The following is a 27,233-nucleotide window of genomic DNA, read 5'->3' on the forward strand; positions in this document are numbered from 1 at the left end:
CCCCAAATTGCTCTTTGTGTCAAAGTGCTCCATATTTTTCTCCATCTCTATAGAGAACAAGTCCTCACATTTTATTCTCTCATAAAATCATGAAATCATTACGGATGGAAAAGACCTTTAAGATCTCCAAGTCCAGCCCCAGCCCACCCTGCCGTGCCCAGTAACTGCAGCCCTCAGTGCCACATCTCCACAGTTCTGGAACACCTGCAGGATGGTGACCCCACCACCCCCTGAGCAGTTGTGCCTCTGCATCACCTCTCTTTTTTTCCTAATAATTAACCTGAACCTCCCTGGTGCCACTTAAGGCCATTCAGTTCTTCCATCTCCCAGTTCCTCGTTATCTTTCTTGTTGACTTTACCCCAAACCACATCCTCGACCCATTTCCCACCTCCTGCCCTCTTCCCTCTCCCACTGCTGCCTTCTCACCTGCAGGTCCTTGTCATGGCTTTGTCTCTCCAGGATGAGGACTCGGTCCTGCAGCTCCTCCACCGTTCCCTGCAGCAGGTCGTTCTCCTCCATCATGGCACTGAGGCGATGCTCCAGCTCACGTTTTCTGTCTGTCAGCATTTTGATCTGCAGAGGGATGAGAGCCGGCGTTGGACCCCATACTTTCCAGGTAGTGCAGATGAGGGAAACCACATCCCCATGAGAGGAATGAAGCAAGAAAAAATAGACACTCCAAAATACACATGTATGCATTCAGCACCTGTGTGCAAAGAAAAGCAGGTACCCCTTCTACCCTAAAACTTGCAAGAATGAAACCAGCTACTTCTCCAGGTCCATCCCTGCCTGTGCAAATGGTGGGACTTTCTCCTGCATGGATGCTGGAGAGCACAGGGAGAGCCCCTGCACTCCTGCTCCCCGTGGGGCTGTGTGATGCACTGCCCGTATGCTTTTCTTAATCATTGTACATTCACCAGGTTCTCACCGGGGATTTTTCTTTCTTTTTATTCATGAAGGCTCCTTTTCTGTGCCACGCTTATTTTTAATTTCCCAGAGATGGGCTGCCTTTAAAATTGGTTCATCTCTTTTAATTGTCAAGGGCAGTGATTTTAGGTGAGGAGGGACAACGTGCCAAGCAAAACCTCTGTGATTCACTTAGCTGGGAACGGCACACAGGATGAATCAGCACCAGCCAAGGTCACTTTTTGTTTAACCAAGAAAAAGGAGCCTTTTTCCAGACTTGTGCACACAGGACCTTTGAAGACTGTGGATGCCGTTCTCCAGTACAGCCCTAAATATGCCCTATGGTCTCCTTTCAACTCCTTTCAACACGGATGACAGATGAATGTGACATGTCCTACTGTTTTCTTGGCCTCTATGGGCTCCCATCTTTTGTTGTTTTCCAGGTTGCTGGAAATGTTTGGCTGCACAGAGGAATATCAGCAAAGCACGTCTTGCTGTTTCTGCAGGGTAAAGGCTGTTGTAGGGATCAGAAAGCTGCTCGCAGGTGAGTAATGGTTTCTGAGGTGTCTCTTCCCACCACTGTCGTGATTTGTGTGGGTTGGAGAAAAGGGGTATAAGGAAAATAAGAGGTATAATACAGAGAATGTACTGAGATTATTTGGTATCCAAACCAGTGATGAACACGCTGTGAATGACCATGTAAGAGAAAGCCAGCACTCTGGACTAAATGATCCCCAGGGGGCCCTTCCAACCCCTATGATTTTGTGGCTCCGACGTGGGCCTTGGGCCATGCAAATAGGGGGAAAGGATTAGGAAAGCAGGAGATGGGGAGAAGTCGAGGTGAGGCATACATAACGACATGCATGCATGGTGATCAGGTGCACGTGTAGGCAAGCCCCCTCCAAGCCTCCATACTTACTTCAAGGACCTGCTGCTCCACACCGAGGGGAGGGGAAGAGAAGGCGAGGGACCAGCAGGGAGCAGGTGGGAGCAGGAGAGAAGAAATTGAGAGATTTTAGGAAAAGCTCTTCTTAAGCTCTTGCTTAAAAATAAACAAAGCGACAGGGTGGTGGGGCTGGACATCTTCTACCCCATCCCATTAGTTCCAGTGATTCCATCAGGGGAGGGAAGTAAAAAAAAAAAGCTATCAATCCTGTTAATGTATCAGATCTAAAACAGGCAGGGACTCTACTTCCATGCATGACTGGCTCAGAGGTAGGGGAGGATCGCTGCTTTCTTTGCAAGCACGAGAAGCAGCAAAAAGGACCCAAACCTTACAGATCTTCCCACCATGGCCTTAGAGGTCAAGCTGTACAGACAGAAGCCTGATGTGACTCAGCTCCATGGTGAAGGTCCTGGAAGATCCTTCCCATCCATTCATTTTGCAGGTGGACGTTGTCCTTTACCAACCTGGCCAGCACAGCTACCAGCCTTCACCTTGCTCACCCCAAGCAGCTGGTTTGTTCACCCAGCACAGAAGGGTTCGTCTTATGGATGACAGCAGCCCTGACCGCTGTCTGAAGGAGCAAGGCCAAGCACGGGTGACTCACCTCAGCCTGGAGGCTCTCGAGCCGCACGATGTGTTGGCTGCTGGAGGAGTTCTTCTCCCGAAAGTCCTCCCGGAGCGTGTGGACCTGCAGGGAGAGCTGCCGCTCCACCTCGGATGCCTACAAGGAGACACCAGCCGGCATTACCATGGGGGGTTGTCCCATGGCTGGAAAGCACTGATCTGCAGACCTGCCCTCGTATGACTTCTGCACAAGCCTTGGTTTTGGTTGAAGCTTTGAAGTTAGTTGAGTTTGGACCTGGGAAATTCTCATTTGGGATGGGAGTGAAGGACAGCACCTGGTTAGATGGACCACGCTAATTTTCCCTTGGGAAAACTTTCCCTTGGAGGACACAGCTTGTAAGTTTCTCTTGCTGCAGAACAACATGACGTTTCCCATGTCCCACAGGGAATTTAGTTTTCCTGAACACACCCAGTTGGGGCTAAGGAAGAGACCAGGCACTGGGGGACTCGATGTCCACATTCCCTGGCATACACCATTATATTTACGCTTTGTAAACCTCCACACATCTTCAGTGCAGATTTGAAACAACAAATGTCCTCTGCTTCTGATCCCTGGCTCCCATCAGGGCCAGACAGAGAAGCATCAGATGACTGCCAGTGCAGCATCACTGGGCTTGGCCCTCACTCCCATGTGGAAGGAGGGATGCCCCCGTTGTTCAGGGTGCTTTGAGGACAGCAGAAAGGCCATTCCTTACCTACAGTATGTGGGCAGGCTGTATAAACGATGGCTTAGAACTTTACAACCCTCTGGACAGTTTTATTGCTGTTTTTCACATGGTGAGCACACTTGTTTAGGTTTGTAAGAGAACATAAGGTTTTTATGACAAATCCCTAATGAGATAGCATAAATGGATGGCTTTCTGTTTAATTAGCCTCCATTTGGTTCCATTGTGCTTAGGCACAGACTTCCCCCCTGGCAGATTAATTGGAAGTGAATTAATCCTCTTCAAGACGAAGCACTGCCGTCCTGTTCAGAGCGCAGGCAGAGCTCTGTGCTCAATGGGAAACGCCATCAGGAGCCTCAGCCAGGGAAGTGAGATGGGTGGGAGGGATGGGGGCAAGAAGAGAAAACCCCCATCACCTTCAGCAGTTGTTTGGGAGAGCATTCTTGTGTCTGTCAGGATTTGGCCAGGGGTGCTCTGGCTGCTAGAGAGCTCCCAACAGCTCCCAACCTAAGGAAGGAGCACACAGATCCTGAGCTGCCCATCAAAGCAACACTGCCCCTTCTAGGGATGGTCCCTGAATTTCTGCAGCATGCAGTCACAAAATCCAAATCAGAGGCAAGAGGCACTGGTTTCCTGAATGAGAAATGTTTTCCAATAGTAAGAAATCATCTTGTCTACCAATTCGTTTTCAGTTTTTAGTTCCCTTCCTGTCCTGGATTAGCATAAGCAGCCTTTCTGCTTTCTTTAAAGCCTCACACCAGAGGCCATTGCACTCCCTTCCCCCATTTGTTTATGTAATAAAATTCCCTTGCACAGGCAGAGCACACAGAACAGCATCAGCGCAGCACTATAGGAAGGGGTTGGCTGTTTTTCTTCCCTTAAGCAGCTGTAGATCTCAAGGCATCCTGAGCCGCTATTAATTGGTGACACTAAAGGAGATGGATGGGTTGTGCTTTCTGTGAATGATTCACTTTGCATTTGTAGAGGCTGCTGGAACATCTTCATGCTGAAATACTCCACGGGAGCTATCAAGGATGAAAAAGCACCAGATGAGAAGCACCGAAGGATTTTGCCTGCGAGATGCTGACCACACTCCCAAGGAGCACAAGCGGTACGAGATGAGATGACATGGCAGCACCCAATGTTTAACTGCATAACATCACCTACATGCCTGAACAGCTCTATGTGCAGGCAGTACAAGCATGCAGCATGGCAGTGAAAAAGAAGGGAATGTTAACAGCACTGTAAAAATCCGTGGTAAGACAGTTCACAGCTGCTGGATCTGGTTCTGGTCCCTGTGCTCAGAGTGGAGAAGGTAAAGGGAGGGGCTGCAAGAGTGATCCAGAGCATGGCAAATCTGTTATATGGAAGGAGACTTAAAGAGGATGGCTTGCTTTATCTCATGCCATGACTGCTGAGAGAGGGCTCCCCATAAATACATCACAGCATGCAGAAGGGGAAGCACGATTTAAGCAGAAGTACAATTGAGGCAGAAGAACTGATGTGAATAAACTGGCTAAGAGTATATTGAGGCTGGGAACTGGAAGATTTCTATGTTTCCAAGGAGCTGCAGTCAGATCCCTCTTCTTGCACAATTACAGTAGGAGGAACGGCAGCAATAATGAATTCTGCAGTGGAGCTGGGTCACTTCATCACCCGGCGTCTTTCAGAGAACTGCCTGTGACAGAAGGGAAATGAATTGACCTCAGAGGTCTTTTCCAGTTCTACAATGCTTGCAGGACTGTAAGGTTTGCGTTAACCACCTCTTCATCCTCATCTGGAACGTATCTACTTGCTGCTCAGCTTACACACTCACACACCCTATTCCTGCAGCTGCAGCCCCCGGAAGGAAGGAAGGACTCCCTTACTGCCAGCATCCAGGGCACCAATGCAGACAGTGCTGTTGCCTCAGCCTACACCATTCACATCCTACCTAGTGCAGTAAAGTGAAAAGAATTCCTTGGCCTCACAACCTGCAGAACACTATCCCTGAGGAACTGTTTAACAGAAATAAACAGGAATGGCTCCATCATGTCTTTCCTTCCACAGGAGAACAAGGAAAAATCCTCATCTGCTTCTTCTAGGCAGTGAAATGGCTGATGCAGATGTATCCCTTTTTGCAAAGATTTGAGTTTTCATAAAGGCAAAGCCTGCTGAGCTGAGCTGAGGTCATACAACCCTCCCTGTAGAGCTGTAGAGTTTCATGCTACATTTGTTTCCGACATTATTAATACTGCTGCCAAATTATCCCTTCGAATTGATTAGAAAGTTGAGATTTCCACATTCATTTGCATTGCACATAGGAAGCCACCTTGACAGCATCCAACATTCTGCAGGTTTTACAATGTATTTTCATATGTTTTCTGCTTGGGTTATCACACCGCCGCCAGCTTCTGCGCGTTGTGCCTGTTTGCTCTAAACCACGAGCTCACTATTGATTATTTCAGACATCAGTGTCATCAGAGAATGTAACCTTCCATCTACATTTTCCATTCACTGCTCAAATAAGCCATGGCTCTCACATCTGTTGAACTGACGTGAGCTTCCTCTGCCCCAGCCAGTCTGGCTCTACTCTTACTATGCGAACCGGAGTGCTTTCTCTTCTCCATCAGTGTTTTCCTACACAATAAAGGCTACACCAGCTGCCCAGGGGGTGGTGGGGTCACCCACCGTCCCTGGAGCTGATCCAGAGCCATGAAGGTGTAGCACTGAGGGATGTGGGCAGTGGGCACAGTGGGGTGGGCTGGGGGATCTGAGAAGTGTTTTCCAACCTCGGTGATTCTATGAAAATAAATGTAAATACTGTCACTAAATAACGTGTAAATAAATGTCACGACCATCAAGAAAGGCTCTCTAACACTTGGGATGGACTGTGAGAAATGAACGCCTTGCTGGTCAATTTCACTCAAAGAAAACCCTCTCTGGAGAGGATATTTGCTCCATACATCCAACTGCGTACAGAATGTTTGGTTATAAGTCGTGTCAGAAAGGAAAAAGGAATGCAGAAAGTGGAACAGACTGTGACTGGGTGAAGAAACCAATGCTGCCATATGATTTGCTTCTACAAACAACATGATTCCAATTTAACAAAGGATATCGAAGATTTGCTTGCCTAAAATAGATAAGAGAAGAACTAATTAGTGCTAAATTCAGAAACTCCAGAGAGCGTTACCCCTGCATTGATTTGCTCATCACTGAATCCAAGGGACTCCCCGTTCCCACTGTGGTACTGTTAATAACACTCCACCAAGCAAAGGGCAGATACCAGTAGTGAGAGCACAGCTACTGAGCTACTGCGGGTAAGATTTACTTCCTAACACAGACCTTTTTGCTCAGGACCCATCTCAGCCCTCAGCTCTCTCCCCAGTGACTTTGCTTCCTACCTGCAGCTCATCGGGGCATCCTATACTAACAGCAGGTGCACAAAAGAAGGAAAAACTGAGAATTTTTTTAGCACAAAATTCATCTGTCAAGGAAAAAAAATAAAAAGGAATGGAAGATGGAAAGGGTGAGGATTCTTAATTGCCAAAGCCAAGAGCTTTGTAAGCGAGGAGACCTGGAACTGCTCTTTTCTAAGCATCGAGCTCAGGAGATGTTACTGATAGGAAATGGCTCTTAGCCGTAGCATCAAACCTGCTTCATGAAACAGAGGAGGCAGTGGCATCTCATGTTAAAATCTGCACTTCTCACACAGTGGTGGTATTTTGGAAATGAGATACTTCATCCCTTGCACAAAAATGAAAGCTCTTTGCTGCAAACATGTCTCTTACTCTTCAGTTTTTTCCCTTCTGTAGGACAAATGGGAAATGCTTTGAAAACCTGAGTTTTAACATGAAAAATGACAAGACTGTGAGCAGTCACCTCTTTGCACTCATCACTGACACGGTGGGTTCTTGTGGGTAGCAAAAGGGTTAATGCAGCATCAGGCCAGATATCTCACACCTGAGCCATGAGGGTCAACAGGGAGCTGGCCTGTAAGACAACAAGGAGCAGCTGGTCTGCTTGTGTGTGGGGTGGGGTTTGTGTCTGTTCTGGGAGATAAGAAGTTGTTGATGGAGCACTGGATGTTTGGTTCTCAATCTGAAGCCTGTTTTGAAGGAGGAAAGCTGCCTGTGTTGGCTGGCTTTGGTTGCTTCCCATGTTTCATGTAGCTGGGGAGTCAGAACTGCTGCTGGAAATAGCTGCTGTTAACATCCAGGTAACACAATAACGTGCTGCTATGTTTTTTCTTTCCAAGTGTCCTTGAAAAATCCTTCTAATAGGGGCAGTAAGCTCTTGCTGCATCACCAAGCAAAGCATGGAAGAGTGGATTATTGAGAGTTTCCTGGCAATGCAGCTCTCTTTTCCTTCCCTAAAAAGCTGATTTAGAGATCTAGTCTGCAAGGTGAACAACTGAATGTCTTGGTGAAGAGCTCAATGGAGCGAGAGTCAAACTGTGGTGTTCATCTTGTTTGTCTGTGAGCACTCAGACAATTGGCTGGCTGATACCAACAGCCGTTAACTTGGGCTAAATCACCTTACAGGATTAGGAACTGCTGCTCATAGCAAAAGCAGGGAGAGTTGTGTGCCATATGGGGGCACCTCAGGCTGGATGTAAGAACCCTAGGTTTGTTGTTTGGGAGAAATAGCTTCACAAGTGGATGCCCATTGTATGTATGTTTTAGGAGGTGCTTAAACATGAGCCTCTTTTTCTTTTGTGTGTGATTTATTCTTGACCTGAGCAGTTGGAGCTTATGGAGAGAAAAATAGTGTGTGGAAAAATGAGTCAGCCAGCTTCCTGTGGGAGGGACTGCTGGAGCCCCCTGTTCACATGCTGCAGTAAGTTGGTGCTGGAGATAACTCAGGGGACAAAGTGTGCCTGGAGGACACGCAGTGCAAGAAGTGGCTCTTGTTCTCTGTATGTGAATTCAGTGGGAGATGAGACCACCCTCCCAGGGCTGGTGTCTGTCACTGGGCTCAGGATGGAAAGCTGCTGGCTCCAGCTCCTGTGTTGAGAAGGAATAGCAGCAGCTCTTCCAGCAGTGCAGACGGTGCACGTGACCTTGAATGAGACATCTGTTGCTCTGCAGTTTAGTTATGCACTTATAACTGGAGGCAGGGAGGCTTACAGCTTCCATCAAGTCAGCGACTCTACAGTAGGACTGAGAGGAGCCATCACACCAGTTTCAGTGGAGCATAGCTTAGGTTCACTGTAATAGTAGCAGTGTTTGGGACTCCCAGGTCTGGTTCCAAAGTCTTGCCTTGATCTAACAGAGAGCTGTTCTTGGAGCTGACTTAAAACCTTTTCATTTCTATGAGGAAGCTTTGAGACAAGAAGGGAGAAAACTTCCTAAGATAGGTATGTATTTAAACTTGGGTAGGTTGACCTGGGAGTCAGACATGGCAGCTAATGAGACATCTCCCAGTAACCTGTATTAGCCTTGAGATGAAACTGAGCAGTTCATCTCAAAACCCAGAGTTAAGAACCCAGGGTTAAGAAATCTTTCTTCTTGTTTGGCTTGACTAAGGCGGGATAGAAGATGCTCTCTGCAGAATGCTCATTGTAGTTGATACAGCAGAGCTTGTAGTTGCTTTCTGCAGGAACATAAGGAGAGCTGAAAAGCTGTAGTTAATATTGGCTATCGTGGAAGCCCCAGCTTCAGGCTATTACTCCCATGAAGTCATTAGTTCCATTAAAGCCTTCTCTTCACTGGGGTGTTGGATGGGGCCCTGGGCAGCTTGGTCTGATATTAGATATGGAGGTTGGTGGGCCTGTCTATGGTGGGGGTGGGGGAGTTGGAGCTTCATGATCCTTGAGGTCCCCTCCAACCCAGACCATTCTATGAGTCTGTGTTTTAATCACTCATAGGTGCAATCAGTCACAAATGAAAGATGAGGGACATAAAAAGGGACGGGCTTGTCATAAAGCCTCCAAAAACCAAAACAACCCTGTGTGGCAGCGCATCACAACTACGGCACTTAAGTAAAACCATCCTAATCTGTTTTGTTGAAGGATAGTTCTGGAGCTGACAGGTCAGCTCAGTTTTGATCTGTCACACATGACAGAATCATGCTGGATTTGTGCAGGTGAGAACAATTAACTCGACAATACTTATTGCTGCTATTCCTGAATCGTTCTCTCTTGTTGTCTCGTTAGAGCACAAGGTCTTTGGAGCAGACTTGTAACGCGAGGCAGACCTTGCTCTTGGTGATCACTGACAAACGATAATTACCATGTGTTAGTAACAGCATCTGAGCAGCCTGATCTGCCTAAGCAGAATAGAGTCATGCACAAAGTGTAGGTCTGTGTGTAGTAAGTACATGCACGCTTCTCTGCTCCGCTTTGCTCTGTCTCCACTAATGTGGCTCAGCTTATGACTCAGTGCAGCAGATGCTCCAGCACTGAACTACTTGTTTACCTTTTTGTGCAGTGCCGCAGATGTAAGAACTGTAGGGACTGGGTCTTTGTTGTAGTTCCTCAGGGCAGGGCCTTGACCTTCAAGAGCACCTTGATAGCAATATGTACAGTGACTTATAGCACGAGCCAGAGCTGCTAAATTAAAACACAGCAGGTGGATATTCCAAGTTCAGGATGAAGAGTTTCTGAATAGCACCTGTGACTCAGATCAAGAGCTGAGTGTGTCTCCCTAAATGGGCAGATCCTATGTATGTGTCAGCCTGGTCTCCTCTGGAGACCTCACATGGGTGTTGCTATGGCCAGAGACAATGTGAGAGTTCAGAAACAAGAATATGGACCCCTCCTTGGAGCCTTGTCCTCCCACAGTTTTGTTCTTACAAAGTTTTTGCATGAATTTCCTAAAATAACAGGTTTTGGCAAACACGCAGGCGTTCTGGCACTTGAAGTCTTACAGAGAGCTGGGCTTGGTGGAAAAATACATAGAGAAAATGCAGGCAGCAAATGTAGCTGAAAAGAAACAGTGAATGCAGCACATACTGTGGGACAGTGCATAAAATATAGGTGCCAAATCATATGCATGCGGGAGAATGCATTAACAGTTTCAGTGACTGGAAAGAGCCTCCTTCTGTAACTCCATGTGAATGGGAGTCCACTGAAAAGGATAAAGGCTCTGTTCTTGGCCACGGGCCCCAAATTTGGCATGCACGTACTCTTAGATTTGTACCCATAGCCAAAGTTTTTCCAAATGTAGGTCGTGCTCCATTGAATCAAAAGCCCTTTTTTTTCCCCTTGCATCCCAAGCTTAGAGGCACCATTCCTAGTGTGGCTGTTGGCACTGAGGTTGCTGCTTCCTGACAACTGCCCTGATGCAAAAAAAGCTGTCAGGGATCCTGGGCTCAGGTGCTTGGTGGGGAGCAGGTCCTAGGAGCACGTGGGGCTGGGGGAGGCCCGCAGCCTGGGTTTCCATGCAGCTGAGCTGTAAGCTGCTCGTGTCGAGGTGTGGGGTTCTGTAGGCATGGCACAAGGGCTTAGACTGGGAATGCTGCGATGATGGGGGGTGTGAGAATTACAGCCCGCCCTCTCTGTCTGGTATTGAGAAAATATGTCTTCTCCTGGTGGCTGAAGGCAGCTTTGGCAATGGTAGCATGGCCAGGGCAAGGACAGTGCTCCTCTTCTTCACCACTATCTCCCTTTGAACCTCAGTGATGTAGCTCAGAGGATGGAGTGGGAAAAGGTCCACAGACCCCATTTAGGGGATAGAAGTGGGGTGGAAATGCTGTTGGCTTTGGTGCCCTAAAGCATCAGAATGGATGAGAGCATCATGTACCATGCGTATGCACTTTCTGGCCCTAAACAGGTAACAGGAAGCCAGTTAAATTACACCAAGTAAAGCATGACCAAACTGGTGTGCCAGTGGCTGCTCTTTACCTTCCAAATCTCCCTGATAAGTTCCTGGGTTGTTGGGAGTGGTTTCCTTCTGCAGTGCTGACTGTGCTTAGACTTTAACTGCAGCTGCTTTGGTTTCCAGTTACATCCTTTAATCACTTTGCCCTTAAAGGAGGGTGAGGGCTGCTTTGCATGGACACGTGGATTATCCCACACTAAGTGCAGGCAGATCTGCTGCCCAGTTTTTACGCTACTACAGCAGGATTCTAAACTGGGACCTATTCTAGCATCACAGCCTCCAAATGATTTAATTTCTCTTCCTCTTGCTGCCAGAAAGCAAGAATAATGTCATCAGTGACAGGAGATCACAGAATTTGGCTCCCAGCAAATACTTTGCTCTTGCTGCAGCAGCTGGATTTCTTTATGCACGAGCCTGTGGTAGCAATATTCTGTCTGCTGACTTCTTGCTGTGTCAAGGAGTGTCTAAAATGGTGCCGCTTAAAACTTCTGCCAGAGCACAGGAGTGCAATTCAGTCAAAACCATTTAATCTTCCCTGTGCTAAACCACCTGCTCTGGGCAGCTGACCCCTCTCCCTGTCCTGCTTGTGACAAGGTGTGTGCTGGAGCGAGCAGATGGCTGGGGAGCAAACAGATCCATGGAAGTATGTAAGGAAATCATGTTGCATCATTGCTAAGGAGCTTGTGCCAGGACTTGGATTTTCTTATTCTGCCTACAGCGGCTTCCCCATTGCCTCCTGCCTCGGCTGGTTTGTGGCCCAGCTCCTGGAACAGTCCTGGAGACCTTCCTCAGCTCTCCAGCTGATCTCTCTGCTGGATATCAGCCATGGTACATCGCATCAGTGCAGCACTGTGCCAGAGATCTGTATGTGTAATTACAGCAGCATTCTAATTCCTGCTGCAGTGTATCTAGGTGATTTCTTTTTTTGTTTTTGTCCTGTTGAATTAGAGCAGATACTGCCAAGTTGAGGATTATGGAGACTGAAAGGAACCAATGGAGGGAGTGTGGGAGGAGAATAGGTAGTTTAAACATGTCACTTGTGCACCACAACCCCTAATGCCACCTATCAGATGGTGCTCCTCAACTTCCTAAGCTAAGACACTGCTGTGGGATGGCTCTCATCTGTGTGTTATTCGCCTTGGCAGCACAGGCAGGCTACCTGGAAACAAACAACTTCTTCCTCGCTAAGCCCAAATGGGTTTTGTTACTCAGAGAAAAGCTCTGCGTGCAGAAAACTGGCAGTGTTGGGGTTGTGCCTCATTGATGTGATGCTTTGGTTGTGTCTGCAAGGTGAGGGTGCAGACCTTCACTGTTTGTGGGGGCAGAATGTTTTGATGCAGCTGATGTCAGCGGATGCACCTGGATTTCAAACACTGACCTGAATTCGGGTTATTTTTCAGAAAATCCGGGTTAGTTTTCAGAAATTAATTGCTTCAAAAGCACAGTGTGAGTTTAAGCTCTTGTGGGGATTTGGAATTTCCCAGCACGATCCTCACTGGCATCCAGGAACAAAGGAGATAAAGATATTAGAGGCCAAGTTTTCAGCACGAGCCTTCTCTTAAGCACTGCTTCAAAACTCAGCTTTACTCGTCGGGCTGTGAGACGCCACATTTATCCACGTGTCTCAAACTACTTTTTGGGAGGATAGAAGACATACTGGCACCTAAAAAGCACCACAATAGCTTCCATCCTTACTGAGGCTTGCTGAAAGGTTCTTGGATTTAACGTTATTTATGGCAACGCTTGAATGTTACCAGGAAAAAAGAGAGTCCTGCCAGGTCTCCCCACAGAGCAGGAATTTACATGGGGTTATCAGGCTCACCGAGGCTAATCCCTGCTGGCATTATACATCATCTGACAGTTGCCAAGGAGACGGGAATAATCTCAGAGAGACAAGATATGCAAGAAGGGTATTTATGGACCTCTGCCTAACGATGCTGGTGGAATGCACCAAGAAGTGATTATTTGAGTGCCTCTGAAGTATCACCGTCACTGTGCTTGAACGTGGGAGACGTGCTGCTGCAATAGCCCTCAGTCTCCCTGTGATATTAAAGCAGCAGCTTGGCCTTCAGGTTTCCAACTCGTCCTGCAAAGGCCTCGTCTGCTGTCATGTGCAGGGTGGGTGGTGCTGAGATGGCTGCCCATCTGCCTGCGCTCTGCAGCGTCAGCAGGCTGTATGGATAAACAAGTCATTACGGCCCGCAGTGCTGACACAGGCTTAATGGAAACCATCCACTGCACGTGCTTGAAATACTAGCAGGTGCCTCCTGCAAATGTCTTCTATGCCAGACAGCGTGAGGGGAAGGGAGAGTGGAAACTGTGTGTGTGTAGATACAGGCAGAGATGTGTGTGTATTCTGGCAGTGGCATCCCAGTGCAACCAGCTCTTTCCTTCTTCCATGTCCTTACAGTGAACCCAGTTGCAGTGAGGCCAGCTGGCATAGGGTGGGGATGCTAACTAACATCATGTGCTGCTTGGTATGTGGATCTGAATGGGCATTTTGCTCAGGCTGGGCTATTTGCCCTGACCTGGAGTTGGCTTATAGCTCTGCTTAGGGAGATTAAGAGAAGCAGGAGAACTAATGTCTTCATTCAAACAAGCTCATGCTGTTAAGAAAGGCTTCTGCACTGCATGTTTCACATAGCAAGATGTTTTCTTAGCAGTGAGAAGGGACAGAGGACCTGGAGCACTGAAACTGCCACCATCCCATGCAGGGCAAACCTCCCCTCCCCAGTGCTGAGGCAAGGCAGTGACCTGTAACAAAGGGGTGAGGGCTGCCTGTCTCCTTCCTTCCTCACAAGCTGAGCTTTTGGGCCTGATGCTATTTCTTAATGGACAATTATGGAGGACAGGGAAGAGGAGGGAGGAAAAAAGGAGTTTCCCAAGTTTTCAACACCTTGATGCAAATGGTTTCCTTAGAAGGAAGGAAGCTCTGAGAGGAAGCCCTCAGCTGACCGGCTGTGCCTGTGGTGCCAGAGTTAATCTCGGTAAGTAGCTCTGAGCTGCTGGGTTGGATAATGCCTGGAATGGAGGAGACCTCTTTACATGAACTAAATCAATCTGCTAATCCCCTGTGGGTGGGTTCCGAGTTGGTTCAGGTTGTGCAAATCAGTGGTGGCCATCAAGGATGTTTCTGCAGTGGCTCCCATTCAGAGCAGGGTGCTGACAGAGGGCTCTCATGGTGTCTGTGTTTACTTAGCTTCATAAGCATCAGGGATATGCAATTGCCTCTTGCAGGAACAAATGACGTTCCCAAGTGTGTATCATTGTCCTCCACTACCCTGTGGGTTGAGCTCATTCCTCCATGCTACAAAAGCAAGCCAGGTGAACCTGAGTGGGTTAAATAGTGGCTTTCTGGGCTGCCTTGCTTTGACTGCGGTGAAACAAGCACACTGCTTGCCTGCAGTTCTGCAGGGTGAGGATGTGCACACATGGCCCCGGAGCTCCAGGGATAAAGCAGCCCCAGGAAGAGGAGATGTTACTGAAATCATCAATTTCATGCACGTTTGCCTTGAGCTTGTCAAGCTTTGAATATTTACCAGTTGTTGAAGCAACAAGCTCTCCCATGCTAAAGTGGGGAGGGAAAGGCCAGCACCACGCTGAAGAACCTGTGCTCCAAGTGAAATACAACATCCAGTAAAGCCCGGGGAAATAAATATCTCTGGATCAGAGGCAAAAACTACAGCAATCATTTGAGTTAGCAAATCCCCGTGCAGCTTTGCAGCCGATCAATGGACGCTATTTGAAGAACGATCACATAATTCAGAAGAGATGGTAGATTTTGGCAAATGCTCTCATTTGAGGCTTTCTCATTTGGCATCATCTGTGCATAAATCTGCTGGAAAGCGCAGCTCCCCCAGCAGCTGAATCTGCTCAAGAGCTCCTGTTCAAGCAAAGGTTGGAACCTCTCTGAATCCTTCCCTGTTTGCATTTGTTTTGCCCCCCCCTCCAATTGCTTCATGCCCACACAGGGTGTTAACATACGTGTGTTCCAAAGCTCTAAGGGTGCTGTGTGGTTTGTGAGCGTTCCTTGGGGCCTCTCTGCCTTTTTCCTTCAATATTCTAATATTCAATATTCTAACAGCAGGATGATTTGACCACACACTACTGAGAGGCTTCTCTGTATGGAAGGCCAGTTGCTACCTGTGGAACTCTCACCTCTGGGAAGCTTCTTGCTCCCATCTGTGCTAGAATTGCCTGGCTGTACGGCATGTCTCCATTGCATTGTGGCATCTTTTAGAAGCCACATGGAAACACAGAAGCTCAAAATAAGCAGGATTTTGCTAAATGCAGTTCTAAACAAAATGCTTGATGAAGCTCTAGGCTGTTTTGCAAGGGGCCTCTATGATTTCATGGCTAATCAGAGCACCTAACACAGCTTGCAGACCTCCCTTCTGAGCTGTTGTCTACCAGATTACATTTAGGAAAAGCAATCCTACTTAAACAAGAAAAAGGAATTTAAAGACATTCATTATGATGTGTGCAAAGTTTATAACCTGGAATGGTTCTTTAAAGTCCAAATGTTTGACTGTTTTTTCTCTTAGGTAGAGATGGGCAAAGCCTCCGATTATGTTTAGCTCTGGTTCCAGCTGGTAATGCAGTGGCTGGATGCAGACACCTTCAGTGTCCTACTTTCTAGAATATCCTGGAGGAAGTGTTTACAGCAAGTGTGAATAAGCAGAAATACTTCTACAGAGTCTTTGCTGCCCACGTTTCCCTACCTCTGAGCTACTGCATAACGAAGCAGCTCCTGTAAACACTGAGACCTGGGCTCAGACAGGATTTCAGCCACCTGAGATTTTTAGTGCGGTGCAACAGGGGAAGGAAGGGTTCATTCAGATTTTTTATTCCGTCTTTGTTTTATGAGGTTGGGCAGTGATAGGACAAGAGGGGGATGGTTTTAAACTGAGACAGGGGAGGTTTAGGTTGGATCTTAGGAAGATGTTTTTCACTCAGAGGGTGGTGACGCACTGGAACAGGTTGCCCAAGGAGGCTGTGGATGCCCCATCCCTGCAGGCATTCAAGGCCAGGCTGGATGTGGCTCTGGGCAGCCTGGTCTGGTGGATGGCGTCCCTGCACATAGCAGGGGGTTGGAACTGGATGAGCACTGTGGGCCTTTTCAAACCCAGACACTCTATGGTTCTACGATCTATCAGGTTCAATTGCAGTTCCATGTTGCATTCCTGCTTCCAGGTATTCACAGCTCAGTGATGCTACTCATCTGTCAAGGCACAAAGCCTTGCAGAAACCTCTGAGTTCTGCTCTAGAACTACTTGCTAGAGGTGAAGGCAGAATGTGAGTAGGGCTTGGCTGGAGTACAAGAACAGCATACAGCTGACTGCCAGGCGATAACTGCTTGTACACAGGTGTCACCTGGATGGTGCTCTGGATGCTTGTTTCAGCTGATGAACCACCTGTGGTGTGAGGATGATGGCTGAGCTCTGGAGGTGCCTCACGGGACCAGTGTCTGCAGCTCCATGTGGGCACCACCAGCCTCCACGGATGGGAGATGAGCTGTGACAAACAACCCTTCCTGCTGCCCTGTGGGCAGGGCTCACTTGAGGGTGAGTGTGCATGGAGCCCAGCCCTGGCAGTCACTCTAGGTAGAGTAGCAGCTAGTAAATCTCCCTGTGGGTGGTGTGGACAACAGGCTGCCTCGGGCTGGGAGATCTCCAGGGTGGTGGTTTTCTTTTATCTGTTATTTTTTTGGATAAGCAGCAGCGAGCAGGAGAGGAAATAAGGGGATGAAGTGGTGATGCTGGGGACACGTCCTGGCAGCCAGCCGAGCCCGCAGCCCCCACCTCTCACTGCCTCGGACGTCACCAATGCGTTTCCCTGCGCGTCCTCTGACTGTCACAGCATCACAAGCCGTGGAATCACACCCAGTCGCTGTGGCAACGTCACCTGCTGTGATGTGCTGTGCCATTGCCTAGCAACAAGCAAAGGGTCCCTGTAGATGGTGGGGTGCAGGTCCCTTGTCCTGGGGCTCCACCCAGCCCATGTGTGGATGAATGCTCTCCCTTTTCCCCACAGACAGGGAATATGCTTTTTTAACCTGGGTAATTTTTAACCCTTTCCCTCCAGAAGGTTTTGTGCTGTGGTTTGCTAGCAGTGCGTGCCCTTGTTTCATTCTGCGTACATCCAGAAGAATGGACAGAAGTCCCTTCTGCCTCTGCTTGCTCGTAACCAAAGGACACAGGTGAAAAAACCTGCTTGAAATTAGGTGCAAAACCTCTCAGCAACCTCTGGGAGTGCCTGTTCCCCCGCCTGCTCCTCCTGCCTCGGTGTTTGTTACATCTATCCCCTGCTGGTTCCCAAAGCTCCGGGTGACCTGAGATGGGGTTAATGGGTGCTGCAGGGTTGGTGAGGTATTTGCTGGGGGTTGAGCCTTTCCTTCTGCCTGGCTCCCTCCATCCAGATGGGTAGAACCCCACTATGCAGTGACCTCAAGATGTCTTTGCTACCTTCCAGGGCACCAATTCGTTTCATTGTAGGACTTTGCAGTAGAGGACATGCAGTTGCAGTCACGTCCTATATTTACAGCTTGAGCATAGAAAGCTTCAGTTTTCCAGTCCTGATGTGGCACGAAGCTGAATTATTAACAAGTGCTTTCTGCAAGGGGAGAAGTAGCTGGTAAGAGGAAGCCATTCCTGCCTGCACAGTAATCAGTATTCAGCAGGTGATGGGGGATCTGGTTACGTGCTGTTGGGGTCTGCTGATGCTTCAGAGGGGGCAGGCAGGTGCAGGTGCCTGGTGTGGTCAGTGGGACGCTTGCTGCTTTCAGTGTCTGGCTCTGGTTTGTGCTGTCTCTTTTGTGTTGAATTTATGCAGTCCAGAGGTGAAGCAGACCAAGGTTTGCTATGCAAGTCTTGGCACACTATCTCCATTACTGAAGTTTCTGACTTGCAAAGAATTCAGTGTAGTGACTGATTCACACCTTGAAAGGTCACAGTAACTCCCCTTCAGCTTTGCACCACTTGGGGCCTGCTTCTATCTAAAAGATAAACCCCCTGAAGCAGTGCTTGTTTTGAGCCTGGCTTGCCTCCACGCTGAGCATGGAGATTCTCAGTACACCTTGCTGTGCTATAGCAGACAACTCTATAAATGTAAGGCAGCTTGCGTAAAGCATCTGTATGTTAGAAATAAGGAATTAAAGTTAAGCTAGCTCATACTGTCATGGCTGTGCATCTCTGGCATGGAAAAAGCACCAAATCTTGCCCAAAACACCTGTTAAGTCACTGACAACAGAGCCATTGTTTTCCCTAAGCATGTTATTAATCATGAGAGATATTTAAAGCACAAATGATTTGGAAAGGATAGTACCATATATTCAGTCCATTCTTGAATCATAGAGTGGCCTGGGTTGAAAAGGCCCACAGTGCTCATTCAGTTCCAACCCCTGTTGTGTGCAGGGTCACCAACCAGCAGCCCAGGCTGCCCAGAGCCACATCCAGCCTAGCCTTGTATCCCTGCAGGGATGGGGCATCCACAGCCTCCTTGGGCAACCCAATCCAACATGCCACCATGTTTCCTTCAGCTCTAAGTGCAGGCAGTGCACCACAAAGCAGGAAATGGAACTCCTTCCCTCGAAATATCACTGAAAGGAATGTTTTGTGGCTAGTGAATGCAAAGTCCTTTGGAGACTTTGAGGGCTGGCTGGTTACTGCCTTTCTTTACCAAAGGGACTGCCTGAAACGCCTCATTCTTTGTAGCAGTGTGTTGGCACTGGATGCTGAGAGAATATAAGAAGTTGGTGATTGAGGGTCCCTCTGAGGAATGCTGCAGTGCTCCTCTCTAAACAAAGAGCTGTTTCAGTGGTGCAAGATGACACTCTGCTTCCTGCTGCTGCAAAGAGACTTTCATTGCAAAAACCACCTGAGCTTGATGTTGTGAGATTCCTGCTTTGTACTCAGTGTACCAGAAAAGAAACCCAGCAGAACCAAGCAGGATGCATCCTTGCCTGAGTTGCATGCAGCAAACAGCTCCTGGAGCTCAGGGCTGGTAGCAGGAAGTGTGTGGGAATGCCATCTGGTGAAACTCCTTAGAAACAGTGTGAAAGTCTTTTTTTTCCCTCATTCACTTCCTGACAAAGTAGTAATATGTTGCCTCAATATAGACAAACGGCTGCTTGTTGTTGTTATTTATATTAGTAGCTCCTGGAAGCCCTAAGGTGGGAGCAGCGCTCTTGCTGTGGTTGCTGCTGTGGGTGCATGGAAGAGGAAACCTCTCACTATGTGGCTCCGTACCTCCATTCCCTGCTTTATAACTTAAAAAGATAAGGATTTTATTTCTTTCTTCCAAACAGGGAACTGAAACAGATGGGAGAGAGTGGAGAAGTTGGAAAGAAAACAATCTCCAAGCCATGGCTTTCTTGGTGTGCTCTGCTTCACCTCCTGTACCCTGTGTGTCTGTGGGGAGCAGTACATACCTTGGTGTGCAAGCTCTGCAGCTCAGCGTTTTGCTTGGTATGGTTACATGCTTTGCTATACTGAAGCAGGGGAAGGGAAATCTGGTCACACAGGAGGGATTGCAATCATTACTTAGAAAATTAAGAAATAAGGTTACTGTGAAGATCTTAAGCTTTATCTTCAGTATCTGACTCGTGTCTTTTACCATGAGCTCCCAGCCTTACCTCATCTTCGTACTGTTTAATGCTGTTAGAACTCTGACTGGTTTCTCTGTTCAGTGTGGTTCTTTGCTTCTAATAGAAGGCTATATTGCAAGAAGAGGCAAAGTTCCTTGCAGCTGACTTACGGTAATTTGTTAGGTAAAGTTCTCCTGTATCATCATCTCATCCGGAGACCCCCAGTCATTTTTCAGACCTGATTGTAGCCTCATGGCAACTCTAAGGCATGACAGTTACCCCCAGTTCTAGAGACTGCAACAGTCTCTAAACCTCTAACACTGAGTTTTCCTTAGCAGTCTATGCCAGCATCAAGGATGGATTTTTCAGTCCCATGGTTTAATTGCAAGCCAGAGCTTCCTAGGTCCCTTTGCTATCTGTGTGTGGGAGTGTGCGCTCAGCTGGGTAGCAATTGTGCCAGGTTTATACTGGAAAAAAGCATGTGGTTGAATTGGCCCTTCATCTCTGGGTAAGGCAGTGTGAATAAGAAGGAAACCTAAGGCTTAATTAGTAAAAGATTAAGACAGCAGGAAGAAGGAGGGTCAGGAGACAGTGGATGCTGCCTGGCTCTAAGGTAGAAGCTTGGAACCCCCAAGGAAGCAAGCAGGACGGTGTGGGCTGGTAGGCTGTGAGGCTCAGACCATCACTTGATGTACAGAGTCTGGTGCCAAGGGAATGCCTTTCCCAAAGGGATGTTCAACTATTGTGAAACTGGGCCATGAGGTGTTAATTGCTAATCTGTAGAAATTAAATTTTAAAGAGCCAGCGTCTATTTAGCATAGAATGACTCATATCAGAGAGCAACATTTCCTTGTCGTTCTGTGAGTGAAACCTCTAGTAGGGCACTCAGTGACAGATGGGGGTAGAGCTGAAGCTCTGAACGAAGCAACAAAGTTGATTAATCAGAGGTTCAGTCTGTGATTACCAGTTTCCCATACAATGCAGTAATCAAGTGCTGAGATATACAAAAGCCTCAACCAAAGCCTTGACTGAGCAACAGACCACTCCTGAGCTGGCTTTGGTTTGTTTACATTTTTGTGACTCTAGGAAAGCTGTTTGCACACCTACTACGTCATTGTCTATATCTGAGTTATTGGTAAGTCTTCACCAGGTGACAAAGCCACTGAGTGGTGAATCTTGGCCAGGAAGCCTCAGCAAGAGTAAGCTGCTTCCTCTGCTCATCTGAGCATTGCAGAACAACTGTCCCCTGCACAAAGCTGGGGGCAGGGAGGGGCTGGAGCAGCAAGGTCAGTGCCAAGGAGCCCTTTTTTTTCCAGAGATGGGGTAATTCTGAAGTAGGAGGATTATTTCTGGCAGTAATAGGGAGCTGAGGGAACAAAACCCATGCATTGACACTGCTGGTAGACCTAAGTTGCTGAATCCTTCGCACAAGGCTTTACTGAGCAGCTGGGCTGTGAGAGGCGCCTGTGGCACAAGTGTCAACTGAGGATAATCCCATCCAGTTTAAAGCCCAAAGCAAGCTGTTTGGTTTTCCTTTCCTACCTTCTAGACTGTCTTTATTACCTGCTTACGACTGGGACCATGACAGATCTGGCATCTCCTAGCCAGCAATGGAAATAATGCGTTCACAGAAAACCCCTGAGGGCCACCAAATCTAATGACAGCCACCTCTTTGGCCTCAGGTAATAAATCTGACATAACACAGGAAATCTGCTAGGGCATGGATAGAACCTCTTATCTACGTTGCATGTGAGATGCTCTGCCCACAGGGGAGGTGGAAGTTCCTCTCTGGCTCATCTGTTACACTTGGGAGATACTGCTTTAAAAACAGTGGTAAACTTAGCAGCTCTACTAAGGAAGGGTGTTTTATTCCTATTCTTTTTCCTTTTTTAACGCTGATGAATCTGCAGACTAAGTGACTTTCTCAGGACTTGACAGGAATGATTTCTTTTCAAGTTCCAGTACAAACTATTTTACTGATGACCTCTTCTAGAGGCACAGGAAAGCAGCACATCCAGACTGAGCAGAGACGAGGGAAAAGGCCTTTATTCTTGGCCCATTTCAGTCTTCTGTCCTAGTGTTGCAACTGAACTACTGATCTGATCCCTCAAAGCATATCCTTGCCAACTCCAGAGACCTATCTCTGACTGAACCTGGTCTGAAATATACTCTCTTGCCCTTGGATGGACCTCTTCAGCATGAATTTGGTGCATGTTTTTGTTCTATTGTGGGGATGTGCAACCGGTGAGAAAATGCTTTCCTCTGCTGTAGTAACGGTGTTCTCAAGCAGTTAAGATTATGATTTGTCCCATCCAATAGGGAGAAAAAGACAAGATTCTTAATTCTAAAAGACAGGCCAGCATCTGGGGGGGAGGCAGCAACTTGTTAAGTCTTTTGCTGTCAGGACAAAACCTGCACTGGAAAGAGTCAGTCAATTAGGCTGATTTGTAGCAGCCTTACTCCAAATCCTCTTCCACCCAGAGGCTGAGCTCTTTGCTGAAACATTCCAAGGAGTTTCAGTAGGTTCTCAGATGTTCACACATCACATTATTTGCAGGGACACCATCGTGGTATATTCAGTTTAATAGCTTTATAGTCAATGGCTGTTGACTATAAATGGAGGTCAGCAAAGAGCCTTTCACCTCCCCGGCCCCACCACAGATGTGCTTTCTTTCTTGCATTTCATGTTTGCCCAGCCTATTCATAAATGAGGAACAGATTTGCCAGCTCAGATTGAGATACAAAGAGCTGAGAAAGGGACCTGTGTGATAAATGACCACTCAACCCACACAACACAATGTTATGCCAATGCTCACTCACCCTGCTGAGCTGGTCCAGAAGTCTTTGGTTCTGTTCGGAGAGTTCCTGGACAGCCCGTGTCTTCTCACGGTCAGCTTCCCGCAGGTGAACCTGCTGCCTCTCCAGCTCGTCCTGCAGCTGCTTCACGTCGCTTTCCAGCTCAGACACCCTTCCTTCCCATTCTCCTTCCTTGTTTTCAAACCGCCTCCGCAGTTCATGCTTCTCTTGTTCCAGGTGCTGTAGGTAACAGGGAGGAGGGAGAAGAGGTTAGGAAGGGAGAAAAAAAGTGAGTGCTGCCTCCTCCTGCCCCCTCATGTTCTGCACTGAGTCCTTTGGTGCAGGAAGGAGAATGGTAGTAGAGCCTGGCGGTGCGTGGAGGTGGCAGTCCCAGCCACATCAGGACAGGTCACAGGCACTAAGTTTGCTTCTTGTTTCCAGCAGTCGGCCTGTCCTTGGCCTCTGCAGATCAGCACATTGAATTTTTACTGAAATAACTGCCAAAAGAGCAATGCAGACTGCGTGGCAATAGGTGGAAAATATGGGTCGGGCAGGCCAATCGATTAGCGGAGCCTGGCTAATTCCAAAGCAGTATTTCATGGGCAGTAGGAGAATTCTTTTAAAGGCTGCCTTTATAGCCAGAATTACACAAACTGTACCCTTCGTGCTGATGAGGAAGCTAGATGAGGCATCTTTCTTGTCATTAGGGTCTTATGAACAACAGTTGAATCATCTGTCCATTTGCTCTTTCTATTCCTGACCTAATTAGTTGCCTGGTGATTTGAGAGTCCACAGTAACTCCATTGTTTGCTGCAGTCCCCTCTGGGGTGGCAGTGGGTGCACTGAAGTAGCTTCTCTAGAGGTGACACGTGCACATTCCAGGCTCAGGTCTTTCAGAAACAACCCCTCAGTTCTGGAAACTGCTCTGCTTAGGGCTGGTTGCAAAATGAGGGACAGCGTGAACCTGGTGGAACTTTGAGATGCCTTACAGGCTCCGTTAAATGAGGGCTTGACTGATACAGAGCTGCAAATTAGGTCAAAATAGATTTGTTGTGCCCGTTTGAAAGAATCTCTGCTCTGAAAACCTGAGCTCGGATTTCCCCTGGTGCCTGAAACCACGTGCATACTTGTAGAGCGGTGGCAGACTGGGACGTGGCCACGTCCTAAGATTAGCAGGGAAACCTGAAAAGCAGGAGCCATCTCCTTGCTGTTTGTTTTCTGTCCCCCATCATAACCTGCTGCTGCTCTCTACCAGATTCAGAGCCTTTTAGGAACATGTCTCAGCAAAGAACAGAAAGCTGCTGGGCCCAGCACTGGCAGCATTTTTCCTAGGTTATCATCCCCCAGTGAGCAATCCCCTATGATGCTTACGTTAGGAAGGGAGAATAAACCTGCTAGGAGGGAAAGAAAATTGCACTGCATTTATGTGAAGTGGCTCTTTATTGCTTGTTAGGAACATGGGCTGTGAGGTGGCTGTTTCCCCTGGGTGCCTCCTGCTGATGACACACAGCCTGCCTGCCTTGCAGGGTCTGTCACCTTCCTGGGCAGGAGTGAATGTCAGAGCTCTGCACTGCCCCGGCAGCCCTCTGGCCTGTGTTATCACTGATGTTCCAACCCTCTTGCTCTGCAGAAGATGCTGTATTATCTCTTTTTGGATCTCGTCCCTAAATCTTCTATGTGCTCTTCAGCACAGCGTAGCAATGCCCTGCTTGTAACCCTCCCAATCCTTCTGCAAATCCAGGACTTTCTGGAAAACCTTCAGATGCCAGGAGTAAAAACAAAGCTGAGTGTTTCCCAGTGTTTCCAGATGCTGAAGGAATGAGCACCCCTTGCAAATACACAGCATCACAATCATCATTTTTAATGCACTAAGTAGGCAGATCCTAATGCAAGGCCCATGGCAACTAAGGGTGGCTGGAGCAGCCACAATTCTGCTTTCAGCAGTGCACTAACAGCGCTGTGTTTCACAGCTCTGTCTCTCTCTCTCACTGCTAGGCAACGTTGAGAAAGATCCAGGGCCTTCTCTAAATGGAAGGTGAAACTTCAACCTGCCGAGGAGCCAGCATCGCAGCTGAAGCCCCTCAGCGCACACAGACATACCCATGTGTGATTTAGAAGCCATCAATGAGCCTTGCCAGTCATTTACACACCACTTCAGAGCCTTAGTGCAAAGGAAAAGCCACACCGCACATAGCATCCAGCTCCTGCACTCAGAGAACCACCAGGAGTGGAGTAGACCTCCAAGCTCATCCAATCCAACCACCCCCCCACTGCCAACATCACCCTATTAAACCATGTCCTTTAGCACAACAAGTGTTTCTTGTTCACCTCCAGGGCCAACAACCCAACCCCTTCCCTGGGCAGCCCTATCCAGTGCCTGACCGCTCTTTTGGAGCAGGTATTTTTCCCAACATCCAGCCTCAAAAAGCTGGGATGAGACAAGCATTTCTGCACCAACAGAACAAGATACGAAACGTCTCCACCACTCGCAGAGGATAAATCTGGGATCACAGATCAGAGTTTATTACAGGACTTCAGCTGTATGTTTAGAAATGAACTCAAATTCAGAGTTCTAAGTGAAACCAGAGTAGGCGTGTGTGGTAGGAACGCTGAGCCACACCTGCAAAGCCAGAATACATTTGGCCAACAGCAGCTGTCTCTGCCCTACGTGTGCACTGCCCCAGGGAACAAAGCTAACATAGGAATTAGAGATGTTTCTCACCAATGTGGTGATAACTCTGCAAAAGCAGAGTGTTGAGGCAAGGTATCAGAAGAGCAGGCCAGCGTGCTGGCTGCCTGGAAATGGAGAGGCTTCACTGGGTTCCCATAGCCAGCTTGGGGCTGCTATCTGGGGGGAAATCTCTCCTCCTACGTCACTATAGCAGAGCAATTGTCACCAAGGATTTCATTTGAGACTTTGCTTTTGGCTATCAGAGAGTTCTCAGTGTAGGGAGGGAGGTAAAAGATGCCAGTCTTTCCTCCCCGTTCCTCTGAGAGGGAGAAGCTTACTGTGAAATTCAGTTCACTTCAATGGCAACAGGAAGAGACTGGCTTTTAATCTTCAGGAACAAGGATGACAAGGCTTGTGTTGTAGAAAATTACTGTTCAAGTTTGTGTGGGCCAAGAGCACAGCCTCAGACCTGACAAACTCAGCAGGAAAATACAACCTGGCCCTTAAGCAGAGAACTGCCATCAGATGCTGCTATCGGAGGCATCACCTGAAAAACCAGAATCTGTCATTCAACCGGAAAGTTGGAGCAATAGCAGCGGGATGAAAAATGCAAACAATTGGCAGCATTTCCTTTCCTTCACCTCCCAAATGGGTCCATAAAAGTGGAGGTAAACACTTGGGGAATGTTACTTTAAGCACTGTATAAAGCCTGAGCTTTCCCCCCTCTCCTTTTCAGCTTTACATTTTGCAGACAGCAGCGTTTGAGACCCCCAGACTCACAAAGGGGCAGCCCAGGAAGTGCCCCACGTTGTGCATCTCTCTTGGATGATAGGAAAGGTTTTACTCCAACTCGCAGGGAGTCCACGTCAGCACGATGCCACAGACGTCTGTTCCTGCTCCAAGACCAGCCCAAAAACATTCACCCCACAAATCGTCATGCTCTGAGAAATTCTGAGCTGACAAATAGCGCTGCTAAGTAACAACTTGGGCTAATGTCACCTTCAGGATTGCTTCTAACCCAATAGCAAACACAGAGAGAGCTGCCTGCAAAGAGGAAGGGAGCAGCTACGGTGAAGTGCTGAGTTTAATAACAGGGAGGAAATGCTCCTTTTGGGAAGAAAAAGGTCTGAGAACAAAGGCTGTGCAGTAATTCCATGAATCCAACAGTGCTCGTGGGGGGTAAATCCAGCAGGAATGAACACAGGGATAGGTAGGAGTGCACAAAGAATCGGCCTAGGGCCGGTACTTGAAATCTGGGTGTTAACCGAGCATTGTTCAGACTCTCCCCTGGAAGGTGAGAAGCAACCAGGAGCTGTGCTGCTCACACGGAGAAGGAACTCTGCAAGAATATCTCTGAACAGAAGGTAGTTGTACACAGTTGTGCGAGAGGGTTGATCTGAAGGAAGCTGCCTACACGACTCTTATTCTCTGTAATAACTCCATCTCAGCCTTAAAAATCAATACGTGACTCGATGCGCCGGGCTCCCGGCAAACGGCTCTGAGATACCTGTAGGTATTTTTCAGGGCGACCAGCAAGCAGAAACCTGTCAGTGGGGCTTATCTCCTGCCATGCCTAAAGCCTCAGCTGCGGGTGCTTAAGCAGAAGGCTCCCAAACGCTCCGTGCCTCGGTGTCAATGTAACTTACGATGCAATTCTGCCGCGATCACCCGGCAGCAGAGCAGCACCCGGGGCCTCCCGAACGAGGCTCGCAGCCCGTCCTCAGGCCCGGGAGAGGGAACGGCAGCACCCCAGGCCTAGGAAGGGGGGGGTGGTTTCCACCCTTTCTTCTCTATCGCGGCCGCGCCCGGGTTCGGCGGGGAAAGAGAGCGAACCCCCGGGGCTCCCGGGGAACGCGGCCCGGAGCGGGGGCCGTGCGGAGCGCTGCGGGCCGGCCTCACCTCCAGCTTGTCGGTGAGCTCCTTGTGCATCCTCTCGTACTGGCGGCTCATGTCCTGGTTGCGCTCCAGCAGCGCCTTGCCCAGCCGCGCCGCCAGCACCAGGTCCTTCTCCTTCTGCCGGATCAGCGACAGCAGCTCGGGGTCGCGGGTGGCGGCGGCGGGCGGCGGCTCCGGCGGTTCCCCGGCGGCGGCCAGCAGCGCCAGCTCCTCCTCCAGGGCCAGCTCCAGGGCGGCGGCCCCGGCGGCGGCGGCGGCGGCGGGCGGCTCCATGCCGCCGGCGCTGTCCGCCTCCGCCGGTGCTGACCCGGCGGCGGGCAGGCGCGGGCACGGCGCCGACAT

The 27,233-nt window shown here is 48.6% G+C and overlaps 1 protein-coding gene and 2 long non-coding RNA genes across 4 annotated transcripts in view; 2 read left to right on the forward strand and 1 right to left on the reverse strand.

Annotated features, from left to right (window-relative positions):
- The window catches only part of BICDL1 (BICD family like cargo adaptor 1), a 38,714-nt gene extending 11,481 nt beyond the window's left edge, over positions 1-27,233 (reverse strand). Inside the window, exons 1-5 of the mRNA XM_015877960.2 lie at positions 26,895-27,233; positions 22,349-22,564; positions 2,458-2,574; positions 1,827-1,838; positions 428-574 (exon numbers count right to left, since the gene is read on the reverse strand). Of these exons, the coding sequence (XP_015733446.1) occupies positions 428-574; positions 1,827-1,838; positions 2,458-2,574; positions 22,349-22,564; positions 26,895-27,233 (831 nt within the window). The remainder of the gene's footprint in view (positions 1-427; positions 575-1,826; positions 1,839-2,457; positions 2,575-22,348; positions 22,565-26,894) is intronic.
- On the forward strand, positions 509-7,349 carry LOC107321244. The gene is made up of 4 exons (XR_004309041.1): positions 509-617; positions 1,351-1,451; positions 2,296-2,813; positions 4,127-7,349. It is a non-coding gene; the product is annotated as an uncharacterized LOC107321244 (long non-coding RNA).
- Positions 16,121-26,897, forward strand: LOC107321243. Of its 2 annotated transcripts, none has more exons than XR_001558512.2 (3): positions 16,121-17,143; positions 19,250-19,409; positions 25,732-26,897. It is a non-coding gene; the product is annotated as an uncharacterized LOC107321243 (long non-coding RNA). The 2 variants fall into 2 exon arrangements; XR_001558511.2 differs by lacking the exon at positions 25,732-26,897 and adding an exon at positions 24,320-25,714 and having other exon boundaries at positions 16,124-17,143.

Source organism: Coturnix japonica, chromosome 15 (assembly GCF_001577835.2).
Source record: "Coturnix japonica isolate 7356 chromosome 15, Coturnix japonica 2.1, whole genome shotgun sequence".
NCBI lineage: Eukaryota > Metazoa > Chordata > Aves > Galliformes > Phasianidae > Coturnix > Coturnix japonica.